This window comes from Mastomys coucha, unplaced genomic scaffold, assembly GCF_008632895.1.
Source record: "Mastomys coucha isolate ucsf_1 unplaced genomic scaffold, UCSF_Mcou_1 pScaffold22, whole genome shotgun sequence".
In the NCBI taxonomy this organism is placed as follows: domain Eukaryota; kingdom Metazoa; phylum Chordata; class Mammalia; order Rodentia; family Muridae; genus Mastomys; species Mastomys coucha.
Window position 1 is genome coordinate 28759805 of NW_022196905.1, and position 13856 is coordinate 28773660.

General features: G+C 43.5%; 1 protein-coding gene across 2 annotated transcripts in view; it reads left to right on the forward strand.

Moving 5' to 3' along the window:
- Nucleotides 1–7253: 7253 nt before the first annotated feature.
- Nucleotides 7254–13856, forward strand: part of Fam193a (family with sequence similarity 193 member A) — a 127467-nt gene continuing 120864 nt past the window's right edge. Inside the window, exon 1 of one of the 2 annotated variants that reach the window (XM_031341051.1) lies at nucleotides 7254–7795. In XM_031341051.1, the coding sequence (XP_031196911.1) occupies nucleotides 7574–7795 (222 nt within the window). In that variant the 5' untranslated portion in view covers nucleotides 7254–7573. The remainder of the gene's footprint in view (nucleotides 7796–13856) is intronic. The other variant, XM_031341052.1, reaches the window with a different exon arrangement.

Genomic DNA, 13856 nt, shown 5'->3' on the forward strand with positions numbered 1-13856 from the left:
ACAGAATTTGGAGGTCTCTATTTCTAATGCAAATATTAAACAATGAATCTGCTCTTGAGAACAGTCAGGTGCTTTTCCATGAAGCTAAATATTAGGCTGCTGAATTGGAAATCTAAGGGTTCTTTGGAAAGTTAGTTGGATGGTGTTTTGCTGAGGCAAACATGTGAAGGAAATTTCTTTGAAGTGGACACAGGTAAAAGGCTAAAAGGAATGTTTCGCTGAAGCAGACACAGGAGAGAGGATGTTCTGCTAAAGCAAGCACGTGAAAGGACACGTGATAAAAGATTCTTACGACATACGTGTATTGGTCCACCTTACACTGCATAGTTGAGCTGCATTTGTTGGGACTCCTTAGAGAGAAACATACCAAAAACCTTCTGTTGGTGTGCTGCTGTTTGTTGGAGCTTCCAAGGACTTGGGCTGATTGGATACATGTGATGTTTGGAGGGTATGAATAGGACTCCGTAGCATTTGGCTTGCTGGTACAGCTAGCTGGGCACCAGCTTGTGAGTCTTTGCTGAGTCTCGCTTCCCTGAGAGAGGCACAGCTGAAAACTCCTGGTGTTCCTGCTGGTCCCTCCGGCTGACTGGAGCCAAAGCTGAGGCCTTGCTGTCTCTGCTAGGTTATGTCACCATTGTTGCTAACCTGCCTCTACCGAACTGGACTGCTTGTGTATCCATGAGGTGTTTGTGAGTGGATCGAGCTACTGCTACCTGCTAACCTGTGAACTGAACTAAACTGCCAATTCCCAGACAACACATACACAGTTGCTCCAAAGAACCTTTCTAAAGGTAGAATCCTTTAGAAAGAAGAATCCTTTCTTTTCCACTACCTCTGGTGGGTGGTGGGTTAAAAGGGAGGTTAAAGTGTTTAAGAACAATCATTAAAAGTGTGGTTTAAAAAAATTAAAGGTACATGCTACAGCTATAGGTCAGTAGTACACATCTATGTATATACATCAAAAGACTGAATGTACTTATATGCAAATGTTCTTAGCATTCACAGTGTTTTGATGGCGGTAACTCCAATATCCATCAGGAGACGACTGGATAAAAGATGAAATCTTGCCCAGCATGGTAGCGCAAGCCTGTAATTCCACCATTTCTGAGATGGAAGCAAGAGGATACATGTGACCATCTCTCAAAACTTAAATTAAAAATAAAAAAATGATACATAGAATAGGCTATTGTAGAGGAAACTAGAATAACAGTTATAGGGAGCTCCAACAGAGAAGGAAACACTGTAGCGTTGAAGAGATGGCTCAGCTTATTGGCTGCTCTTCCAGAGTCCTGAGTTCAGTTCCCATCAGCTACCTGGTGGCTCACAACCCTCTATAATGTTATCTGATCCCCCTTTCTGGCATGCAGATGTACATGCAGGTAGAATATTCATAAACAAAATGAATAAATAAATTGTAAATAACAAAAACCAAAAGCACCTCTGTAATGATATGGAATTTCTGTGTTGAATAAAGAAATCATTGAGAAATGGATACTGATAGTTCTACAACATCTTGAATATAGTTCATGTCAGTGAATTACACATTTCAAGATGAAAGGAGTAAGTGAGCTAGAGAGATGGCTCAGCAGTTAAGAACTCTATCGGCTCTTCCAGAGGACCAGGTATTGCTGGACTTTCTTAGACCCGCCAGCGTTTGAGTAATGATACAGAGACTTATTAATCTTTATTATAGCTTAGGCTACCTCCCAGCTAGCTTGTTTAACTTAATTAACCCTGTTGTTCTAATCCATATCCTGCCACGTGGCCAGTTACCTCTCTCTCACTGCCAGTACATCCGGCTTCCTCCTTGTTACACTGGCCAATCGTACCTCCTCGTAATAATTCTCCCAGAGTCCCTATCTCTGCCCCAATGTTCTGCCTTCCCTTCCTAACTTCAGCTATTGACCTCAGATCTTTATTTAGCCAATCCGCAAGTGAGGAAGGTGTATGTTTACAAAATATCGAGGTAGGGCTGGTGAGATGGCTCAGCTAGTAAGAGCACCGACTGCTCTTCTGAAGGTCATGAGTTCAAATCTCAGCAACCACATGGTGGCTCACAACCACCCATAATGAAATCTGAAGCCCTCTTCTGGTGGTCTGAAGACAACTACGGTGTACTCATTTATAATAATAAATAAATCTTTAACAAAAAAAATATCTAGGTAGGTGATGAACCATAAGAATAGTAAAATCCACCAGTACTCATCTCTCTGCTGGTACAGAATTAACAATTGAATACAAAAACAGCCTTCACACAGTGCACCCCAACAACCAGGGTTCAAGTTCAATACCACTTGTAGCTCACAACTGTAACTCCAGCTTGAGAGGATCTCATGCCCTTTTCTGGCCTCTGTGATGGTACACAGAAATACATGGAGGCAAAACTTCCATACACATAAAAAAAAAACATAGTAAGTTATGATAAGAGTATATTTTGACACAATCTAAAACCATGTCAGACTGGGCTGTTGCCATGGCTTAGTGGTAAATGCACTTGCTGCCAAGCCTGAGGACTATGTTTGATCCCCTTGGATTCATGTGGTAAAAGCAGAGAACCAACCCCCACAAGCTGTCTACTGAGCAAGTGTAATGGGTCATGTGGGTATGTGCATGCATGTGTGCACACATGACAAATGAAATAAACTTTAAAAATCAACAAGGCAGGAGAGATGGCTCAGTAGTTGTCAGAACTTACTGCTTGTTTTAGTTTTAAGAAGAATGGCTCCTATAGGTTCATAATTTTGAATCCTTGGTCCCTAGTTAGTGGGACTGTTTGCGAAGGATTTTTTTAAGGAAGCCAAATAGCTAAGCATGATGATCCTGTAACCCCTAGCATAAGATGATTGCAATTTCTAGGCCACTCTGGGCTTTAACTCAAAACCCAATACTATATAAGGATCTATAGCATGGTGATGGTGGCATATACCCTTAATCTTAGCACGGAGAGAGAATCATGTAGATCTCTGTGACTTTGAGGCTAACATGGTCTACAAAGCGAGTTCCAGGAGAGCCAGAGCTACACAGAGAAACCCTGTCAAGCTTTCTTTCTTCTTGAGTCTGCCTGTATGCATATATGTGTACCACATGCATGCTTAGTGTCCCAGAAACCAGAAGAGGGCATTGGATCCCTTTGAACTAGAGTTACAGATGTAAGCCACTGTGTGGTGCTAGGAACCAAACCTGGGTCCTCTGTAAGAGCAAATTCTTTTAACTGCTGAGCCGTTTCTCCAGCCTCTCAATACTGTTTGTTTTTCATGTTGCATACATTGTTGAAACGGATATTTGGTTTGCTATAGCTGACATGCTGGTTACAAAATCATATGGAATACACAGGATCTAGAATAGTCAAGACTTTTTTTTCTTTAGAGAAACCAGACACAACCAGGGACAGTGACATATGTCTATAACTTCAGCACCCAAGAGGCTAAGACAGTTGGAACATGAGTTTAAGGCCAAATTAGGTGACATAGTAAGTTTCTGTCTCAAAGTGAGATTAAAAATAAGAGATTCCTGAGTATGATATTCATAAGCCTTGAGTCACTCCTGAGTACTTTAAAGATGGTGAGTCTGAACAGACATATGCTAAAAACATAAAATATATAGGAGCTCCAAAAACTTAATGTGAAAAAAGACAAACATACCTCAACTTTTATATCTAATTCTAGAATTACAGAAGCTGAGGCAGGAGGATCAGGACTTCTAAGGTAGTTGTTGTCTCAACATAATTCTCATGCTAATAACTTGTTGAAACATTTTTTAAAAAAGATTTATTTATTTTATGTGAGTACACTGTAGCTGTACAGATGGTTGTGAGTTTTCATGTGGTTGTTGGGAATCGAATTTTTAGGACCTCTGCTCGCTCCAGTCAACCTTGCTCACTCCAGCCCAAAGGTTTATTATTATACAGAAGTACACTGTAGCTGTCTTCTGACACACCAGAAGAAGGTGTCCGATCTCACTTCGGATAGTTGTGAGCCACCTCGTGGCTGCTGGGATTTGAACTCAGGACCTTTGGAAGAGCAGTCAATGCTCTTATATCCACTGAGCCATCTCGCCAGGCCTTGTTGAAACGTTTTAAAGAACACTATCTAGATTTTTTTTTTAAAGATTTATTTATTTATTATATGTAAGTACACTGTAGCTGTCTTCAGACACTCCAGAAGAGGGAGTCAGATCTCATTATGGATGGTTGTGAGACACCATGTGGTTGCTGGGAATTGAACTCAGGACCTTTGGAAGAGCAGTCCGCGCTCTTAACCACTGAGCCATCTCTCCAGCCCCTAGATTTTTTTTTTTATAACTCTGGTTTGCTGGATAGTTAGTGTCACTTGAAAGCTGTCAGAGATCTTTGATGTTTTTGTGGTAAGGTTTGCTTCTGCTCTCACTTATCTTGGTTAAGAGTGACTGGGCTTCTTGAAATTATGGGCAGGTGGAGACGTCATTAGGTAGATTGGGCTTCTATGGCACTGGACCCTTTTTTTCCCCAACTGTGTGTCATATAACTTTCTTTTCTGTGTTATAACTGGGCATTTTCAGGTTGTAGTATAGCTCAGTGACAATGCTTGTTTATTAGCATATTTGATTATCAGCACAGAAATGAAATATTTTCTTTTCTGTGCTATAATTATGGTGTTTAAGTTGATCTATCTCCCCTTTTTTGTTTTTTTGAGACAGGGTTTTTCTGTATAGCCCTGGCTGTCCTGGAACTCACTCTGTAGACAGGCTGGCCTCAAACTCAGAAATCTGCCTACCTCTGCCTCTCAAGTGCTAGGATTAAAAGCATGCCTCACCACTGCCTGGCTATGCCCCATTTTTCAAATCTTATCTCTTTTTTTTTCACCATGGAGATAGTTTCTTTTTTTCTTTTTCTTTTTCTTTTTTAAAGAATTATTTATTTTATGTATTTGAGTACACTGTCACTGTCTTCAGACACACCAGAAGAGGGCATCGGATTCCATTACAGATGGTTGTGAGCCACCATGTGGTTGCTGGGAATTGAACTCAGGACCAATAGAAAAGCAGCCAGTGCTCTTAACCACTGAGCCATCTCTCTAGCCCCTGGAGACAGGGTTTCTGTCTTTGGTTGTTCTGGAACTTACTCTGTAGACCTGGGTGGTCTTAAACTCACAGAGATCTGCCTACCTCTGCCTCCCAAGTGCTGGGATAAAAAGCATGTGCCATTACCACCTGGGTCTGCCTAGATATTTTAAGTGTTTTATATATATGTGTGTGTGTGTATAATATATAATATATATTATATATTACATATGTTTTAAGTGTAATACATAAATGTATATTATATATTACATAGTAAAACATTATATATTATATATCTGATATTCTGACTTTTGTTGGCTTCAAGTATACGTATGGTACATATACATATAGACAAGCACTTATTCACATAAAATTAAAAATATATATATAAAAGGAAGTATGCATCTCCATGGCATTCCCTGCTTAAAAGCTTTCCGTGGCTCTCCCAGGTAGTTGGAATAAAACAAAGCTGGTGGATGCATACACTTTTAGTCCCAGAACTTGGAAGGCTGAGAGGCAGGAGGATCTCTGAAAGTAGTATAGTTTACATATAAAGTTCAAAGCCAGCCAGAAGTATGCAGTGAGATGATGTCTGAAAAACTGAAACAAAAACAAAAACAAAAAACAAAACAAATAAAAACTCAACCAACCAAGCAAACAAAAACCAAACCAAACCAAAAAACCCTCTTGGGTCTCCTTACAGAGGCTTAGAGATTCTGTGAATTCATTTGCTCTAGAAACAAAGTGTCTTTGCACATATACTACGCTGGTACCCAAAGTTATCCCTGAGCTTGAATCTGGGTCTTGCCTCTGAAAACCATAGAGGCTTTGGGCAACTTCCCTAGCACCTATAAAACTGTTTCTTATCCATAGAAGATGGCTAATAGTACCTCTCAGGAGAGTGTACGTGTGAACTGAGATATGACACAGTGACTGCACTGCTGGACAAGTGGTCATTATTATGTCATTCATTTACTTAGCAAATAGTGGAGTGCTGCATGCCCAGCCCCTTGCCTGCAAGGGGTTGGGATTATGGTGTAGGAGGCAAGCACTTCTATATCCTTGTGTCCTCTAGGATACTGATGACACTTAAAATTTTCAACTCCACGCCAGTGTGCCAAGAACAGAAGAAAACAAAGGGGTTATGGGAGAAAGGAGGCATTCAATTGGACTCCTTAGATGAAACTGGGAGGGAAGGGGCAGTCCTAACACTGCCCACCTATGGAGTACTGAGGGAGGTCCAGCCTGCCATTCTACCCATTTTAATATATCAGGGCTATCCTAGACCTGTTTGGGTGAGGGACCTTCATTCTATTGGGAAGTTAGTCATTGAAACGGGGTTGATCACATTGGGTTACTCAGGTTTGGGGTGAAAAATGGGTCAGAATTGCTGGATTGGGCCAGGATGAATAGGAGGTAATACGAAATGGTTCAGGAGCTAATGTCTATACATCGCAATGCTAAGCTCGGACAGATAGCATTTTCTTCCAATAGGTACGGAGCGCAGAAACCCTTTGGTTTGGATCCTTGTACCTAGGGCTTGTAGGCGATAAGCAGGGAAGTGGCCCAGTGTTCTGTCCTGGTATGTGGTGAATGGAAAGTGATGAAAAGCACGGGCGATGGCTTGAGCAAGCGCTCCTTTAAGTATTGAGACTTTAAAGAGATGCGATGAAGGAGTGAGGCAGGCTCCTGCTTACTGCAGGCCTTGTCATCGCAGATGCAGCGAATTACCAGTCGGTGGATGCCGGCCCTCTTCCCACTGGCCCCGGCATAGGCCAAGGTCACACAGCGACAGGTGAAAGGGGCACGCTCGAACCTGGACTGGGCCAAAGTCAGCGGGGCCCACTACGAGCAGGGCAGGAGCTTGGATCTTAGGCAGGAAGCCGTACCGAAGGAGCCAGGAGACGGTCAAGAGTTGGAACGGCGAGACCCTCTTGGACCCCGCCCGCCGCCAGCTCCGCCCGTGCGTGGACTACAGAGTCCACAGGGCCACGCGGCGTTAACGTCACCCTAGGCCTACCCTCTCCCCGCACGACAAACTGCGCGTGGCCCTACGGGAGTCGTGGTCCCGCCCCACGCGCCCGGGCGGAGCCGCGGGCGGCTGGAACTACAACTCCCGTGACGGCCCGCGCGTGGCGTCGGGGGCGGGGTCCCAGGCCAGGGGCGCGCCGCCCGGGAGGGCGGAGTGCGGGGGGCGGCCGCCCGCGCCCCTCCCCCTGCCGCCGCTTCCCCCTCCCCCGACGTAAACTGGGATCCCTTTCCCCTTGTGTCCGCCATATTGGACTCTTAACTCTGGTCAGCGGCGGCACCGGGCCCGGTGGACTCGCGTCGCTCTCGCCAGCAGCCGCCCCTCAGCTCCCGTCCGCCCCGCCCTCCCAGCCCGGGAGGAGACCCCGCGCCGCGCCCCCCGCCCGGCCGGCCGCAGCGCCCGCCGCCGCCTCCGCCTGCCCGCCGCCGCCGCCGCCGCCGCCGCCCGCGGCCCGGCGCCCGCCCGCGCCCCTTCCCCGCCCGCCGTCCTCCGTCCCTCCCTCCCGCCATGAGCCCGGCCGACGCTAAGCGCGGGGCCAAGCGCCGGAAGAACAAGCGCGGCGGCGGCGGTGGCTCGGGCGGCGGCGGCTCGGGCGGCAAGGCCGGCTCGGCGGCGGCGCTGCGCGGCCCCCAGGCCCCGGGCCCCGGCGCGGCGGGCCTGCTGGGCGGCGCGGCGGCCCACGGGCCTCTGGGCGCGGGCGCGGGCGGTGCCGCCGGAGGCTACTTCGAGGTAAGCAGCAGGGGTCCGCGGGCGGGAGCGGCCGCCGCCCCCTCACGAGCGGCCAGGCGGGCGCGGCCGGCGGATAACGGGCCGGCGGCTGCCTAGCTGACAGCTCCTCCCGGGCGCGAGCGGCGCGGAGGGCGGCGCCGGCGGGACCCCCGGGGCACACGGACTGCGGCCTTTGGGCTGGTTGAAAAGTGCCCCCTAGAAGTTTCTGGGTACCGCCTGGCGCGCCACGGGCGCGGCTGTCTGGCCCTCTGTGCCTGCTGCTGTAGGCTCTCTGGAGCCGCCGGGGGTCTCTTTCCTCGGGAGTGTCAGCTGAGTATAGTGGCAAGGGTTGGGGTAACTATTTTTTCAGGTTTACTTACTCAGGCATGCCGTCGATGGACTGCTGTCGCTTTTATTCTGCTTTAGAAGATAGTGCTGGTACGTGGGATGCAGTTGGCATCATCGTTTCCATAGATTGGATTGGCCACCGAATGATTAGAGGCTTCTCTCTAGTGCGTTCTTGTAAGGATGCTAAAACAAGTTGCCTTCTTTTAAAGACATCCACAATGAAGAAACCAAAGCTTTAAGGAGTATTTGAGTGTCAAGTCATGAGGCAGATTTTTTTTTTTTTAATGAGAGATTCGGAATATTGTGTTGGCACAGTATGTATTGAGAACAGTTAAAAAAATTGCTGGGTATGGGCATGGGTTTTGATTGCTCATGTTGTTGCAAGAAAGTACAGTAATGTATGAATGCCTAAGTTTTCTTTATTTGTTCCCGGGTGTTCTCTGCAGTTTTGGTGTGACTTTTGGAGCTTTCTTCGAATAGTATTGTTACATTTGTTTAGCATTGGGGATTTGGCCTTGGGTTTCAGTTTCCAGAGTTTGTCCTTTTCCTTGACTCTGGACAGCGAAGCGAGTTATAGTTTAAGATGAGGTTGTGCTTTTTCATTTTGGGACGACTTTGCTTCTGCTGGAAGGGGAGGTGGGAAGTCGGCCTATGCGAATGCTTAATAGAAACGTTAATAGTGGTTGCTGGAGCTGGAAGTGAAGTACACCCATTTCTGTACATTCAGTGAAGACCAATTGGTAACAAGAAGAAGCCTCACTCCTCATACTTCATTCTAGGATTTAATAATTGCAACTTAACATAATATTTACCTGAAATAACATGCTTTTTGTAGCTCTTCAAGCTCAGATTATGCATAGTTTTGGCAGAGTTGTGTGTGTTGAACTATTATGGATCAAGAGTTTGGGCCATAACCCTCCATTAAAAACAATCATGCACCAAAAAGTTCCATAAAAGGATTTCCAGTATTTTTTGATCTTTGCTGTTCTACTCCATTTCCTTAATAAAATACTTGTTCACAGATTTCTCTGTGCATTATTGAATTTAGACATACATCAGGTAAAAACACTGCTTTTACTGTATTTTAAGCTTAAGGTGTCTTTAGTTTAAACATCTTTTTGTGTGTTCATCATATACAAAACAAGTCTTCATGGCAGTAGGACTAAAAACATCCTTGTAACCCCAGAGATCTTATTTGTTTTGTTTTGATTTGAGACTGGACCTTTTTCTATTTTGGCTGTCCTGGAACTCATTATGTAGAGCAGGCTGACCTGGAATTCAACAGAGGTCTGCCTGCCTCTGTCTCCGGAGTGCTTGGATTAAAGGCATCACGACTACACGCAGCTCCGCAGAGGTCTTAATGCTACTCTGAAAACCCAGTTTCCATACAAAATAGTAAGCTCTTTGGGTGCCTTATATGGCACAACACAGGTGTGCATAACAGTGTCAGGTAACAGTGTGTTGGTCCTGCATTTCTCAGAGAGAAGTCTTGAGGAGCTTTCTCTACTCTCTATAGGTCACCAAACCAGAAGGTAACTAAGAGAGAAGAGAGAGGAAGGACTGGACTGTCCTTGTCCTTAGTAGGGAGTCCCAGTCACACTGCTCTAAGTGCTGGGCACAGAAGGATAGGTTATACTACCTTATTTGAGCTGACTCCTGCGCCAGCTAGCGGTCTGTGGATATGGGTAACTTCTTGAAGAAGAAAGGGCAATGAGGAGACAAGCATGTGAAATAAACTCTGGTACCCAAGTCTCTGAGGGTCCTTTGTGCACAGTGTCAGACCTGTACTCCTTACGGGGCACTCAGATCCTAGGATTAAGATTAAACAATTAAGTGCAGGGAAGATTGTAAGGAGAGTTTAGTGGCAGTCTGTAAGTGATGTGCCATTGTGGCCACTGTGTTTTAGGATGCTGAGCTGGGCTTTTTAGGGATTCTGCTTCTGGATAATATGGGTAAGTTGTGTTTTTTGTTTTTTTCCTAATTGTGAAATGGAGAAATTTAGACTCAGGTCTTGGACTCTAATGATCTTCTGCAATGGTTATACTGTTCACACAGTGAACAGTTAGGTGAAGGATATCAAGAGTAAATCTAATTATTTTGCATTTCTATTTTAAGTTTTTTTTTTTTTTTTTTTTTTTTTTTTTTTTTTTTTTGAGACAGGGTTTCTCTGTGTAGTCCTGGCCGTCCTGGAACTCACTCTGTAGACCAGGCTGGTCTCGAACTCAGAAATCCGCCTGTCTCTTCCTCCCGAGTACTTGGATTAAAGGCATGTGCCACCACCACTGCCTGGCATTAAGATGATTTTCATAATGTTCATGATACATTAAAGTGGAAATGATTATAGGTATTTATAACATAGAGCTGTTTTTGTAAAATATTGTGTGATATGGATTTACATAGGAAAGTCTTGTCCATAAACACTTTATAGTCTCTGTAGAGAGCATTATTCATGGAGCAGGAAAGTGAATGATTGCATTACAGCCTGAGACTACTAACAGAGTTTTTCTATTTGCAGGTCAAACTAGTGCAGGCTTTCTACCACCCTTTGGCACTTAAATATTTTGGTAATAGGCACAGAAACAAACATTGTCTACATAATGAGAATTGTATTTTCAAAATAATTATCTAACATTAAGTCATATATACTTAAAAACCCAGGTTTCTTCTATTGTGGAAATCAACCTTTGTTGTTAGTTGTTGGAATATCAGATTACATGTGACTTATATTCACACAGGGCTGGAGTGGGGATTTAAGGTTATTTTTGTAATGCAGTGTGAGATTTATAAAAGGATGTCATTTAAGGGTAGGGGTCAAAAGAAGTTTTCAAACTGAAAATTAAAGTCAGAGAAACCTGTCACTGACTATAGGCATTTGCAATAATGAATCCCCTTTCATCCTGATACTAGGAGTGTAGCTAACAATGGGCTAAGGCCATCATGCACGTGCATCCTGATCTTAGAGGGTATTCAGGGTCTAGTGCTCATTTGGGTCTTTGTAGTAGGTGAAGGTACACTTGTAGTTCACATTGCTTTAGTGATCTGAGGAAGTAGCTTGAGTAAAAATCTAGAACTTGAGGAGCTTTAGGATTACTGGTTTAACTTAGCTTACATTAACTACCACCCAGGCTTTAGAAAAAGTGCCACCACAAAGAGCCCTGTTTGCGGCAGGTTTTTAGAGTGCTTCATGAATCGTGAGTGTTCATTCACTTTAAGGTGTGATACCTGTCTTTGCCGTATTTTTCACTTGTTTGTGAGTTTTATAGAAAAAAAGGTTTTGTGCCACAGTGCTTTGGCTCAGCTTTTCATTTGTGGTGACTCAGGGTAAAATTGCTTTTTGCTGTTGTTTTATATAGGATATACACTTTGTGCTGTGAAAATTCCTCAATCTGTCTGATCTAATGTGGGTGGACATTGAGATTACTTTAAGGCTGATTCAAAAAAAAGCTTACTTTTCTGCATGTGCCTTTTGATATGCATGGGCACTGTTTGAATTGGGCCTATTTCTGGGAATAAAATTGCTGAGTATGTAGAGGTGTGACTTGAGGTTCAACTGATCAGTTTTTCTAGGTGATACTGCTGTAGGCTTATTTTTAAAAGTTCGTGTATAGCAAAATTATTTTTTGTCTTGGGAAACAGACGTTGTGTTATTGCTTGGGTTAGTCTCAAACTCCTGAATTCAAGTGAGCATTCACTTTAGCCCCTCTGAGAAGTTAGGACTGTAGTAGTATACTACTGTGCCTTGGGGCCTTGTGCATGCTTACTACCTATCGCTCAGTTCTACCTCCAACCTTGTTGCTCCAATTTTAACACATATGGAGTCTCCTGAGGTTACTGTGTCAGTCGAGGTACAGGACAATTTCATTAATCAGAAACATGCTCCTGTTATCCCTGTACAATTGTACTCTTCCTCCACTCTTTATTCTGGACACTCACTGTTACTTAAGAAAGAACAAAGTCTCATTATGCAGTCCTGGCTGTCTTGGAATTTGCTTTGTAGTCCAGGTTGGCCTTGAGTTTAGAGATCTGCCTGCCTGTGCCTTCAGAGTGGGATTAGAGGGGTGCACCACCATCATCTAGCTCAGAATTGCTAATTTCTGATTGGATTGTTATTATTATTATTATTATTTTGTTTTTGTTTTTTTCGAGACAGGGTTTCTCTGTATAGTTCTGGCTGTCCTGGAACTCACTCTGTAGGCCAGGCTGGCCTCAAACTCAGAAATCTGCCTGCCTCTGCCTCCCAAGTGCTGGGATCAAAGGCGTGCGCACCACCACCGCCTGGCTTATTTATTTATTTTTTATTTTTATAAGATGTTTTCTTATTTACAATATCTCCTTTCCCAGGTCCTCCCACCTCCCAAAAAAAGAAAAAGAAAAGAAAAGAAGGAAAAAAACCCCAAAACTAAACAATCCCCTGTTGCCTTCCCCTTCCCCCTGCTCACCATCCCACCCTGTCCTTCTTACTGGCCCTGGCATTCCCCTACACTGGGGCATAGAACCTTCACAGGGCCAAGGGCCTCTCTTCCCATTGATGACCGGCTTGGCCATTGGATTGTTATTTTTTGAGTTTAGAAAGTTCTTTATAATTTTGGGTGCAAGATTTTGATACATGTGATTTGTAGACATTTTCTTCCAATCTTTTATTTGTCAGCAGTTATTAGCGCTTTTTAAGGAAATGATCTATTTCAAATATTTATTTGTTATTTTAAACTTATATGTGTGTGAGTGTTTTCCTATATGTAATATGTGCCTTTCATGTGTGCTTGGTGCCCACAAAGGTCAGAACCTGGATTCCATGTAAGAGCAGCAAAGTTTTTAACCACTGAGCCATGTCTCCAGCCCTAATAGTTATTAACTGTTGTAAAGATGAAAAAAATTAATAATTTTCTTTTTCTGAGAATCATTTTTGTTTTGTTCTGTTTTTTGGTTTTTTTTGAGATAAGGGTCTTTACCTTGTTGACCACACTAGCCTTCAACTCAAAGAAATCTGCCTGCCTCTGCTTCCTGATAGCTGGTATTAAAGATGTGTACCACCATGTCCAGTTTGGGATCATAGATTTGATGTCTCAGATGAAAACTGTTTTAGCCTCCGGTTTTGAAGGCCCCTCCCCCAACTTTCCATTTTGAGTAATTTCATGTTAATGATGAGGTATTGATAGTTTTTTTGTTTGTTTGGTTTTTGTTATTGTTTTGTTTTTCTTTTTTCATTTTTGTTTGTTTGGTTGTTTTGAGACTAGACCTCATTTTGTAATCTCGGCTGTACTACAATTGGAGGCTAGCTTGAGCTACATAGGGGGAGCCTTATCTACAAAAACCCAAACTATCAAAAACTTAATTGGTTCTGTTTTTGTTGGTTATTCTGTACTCTTTATCCCATATTGTGCCCACTCCATAGCCACAATATCTTGATTACTGTTTTAAAATTGATTCCTCCAATTCTAACATGAGAGGATAGTTGTTTTTTGTTGTTGTTTCCGTACATATCAGAATCAGCTTGCTGATAACCTAGAAGTAGTTTTTATGGGATTGAGTAGAAACACCTTAAATCTGAACATAGATCAGTTTGGTAGGAAATTGATAGTTAATATTTGAATCTTCCAAAAGGTGAAATGGTAGTATTTTTTTTTCTTATTTGGCTGTCTTTGTTTTCTTTAATTAACATTTTCTACTTGTAACATAGAGACCATACAGCTTATGTTGTTTCAGATGTGTGTATATTTCATTATTTCAAATTTTA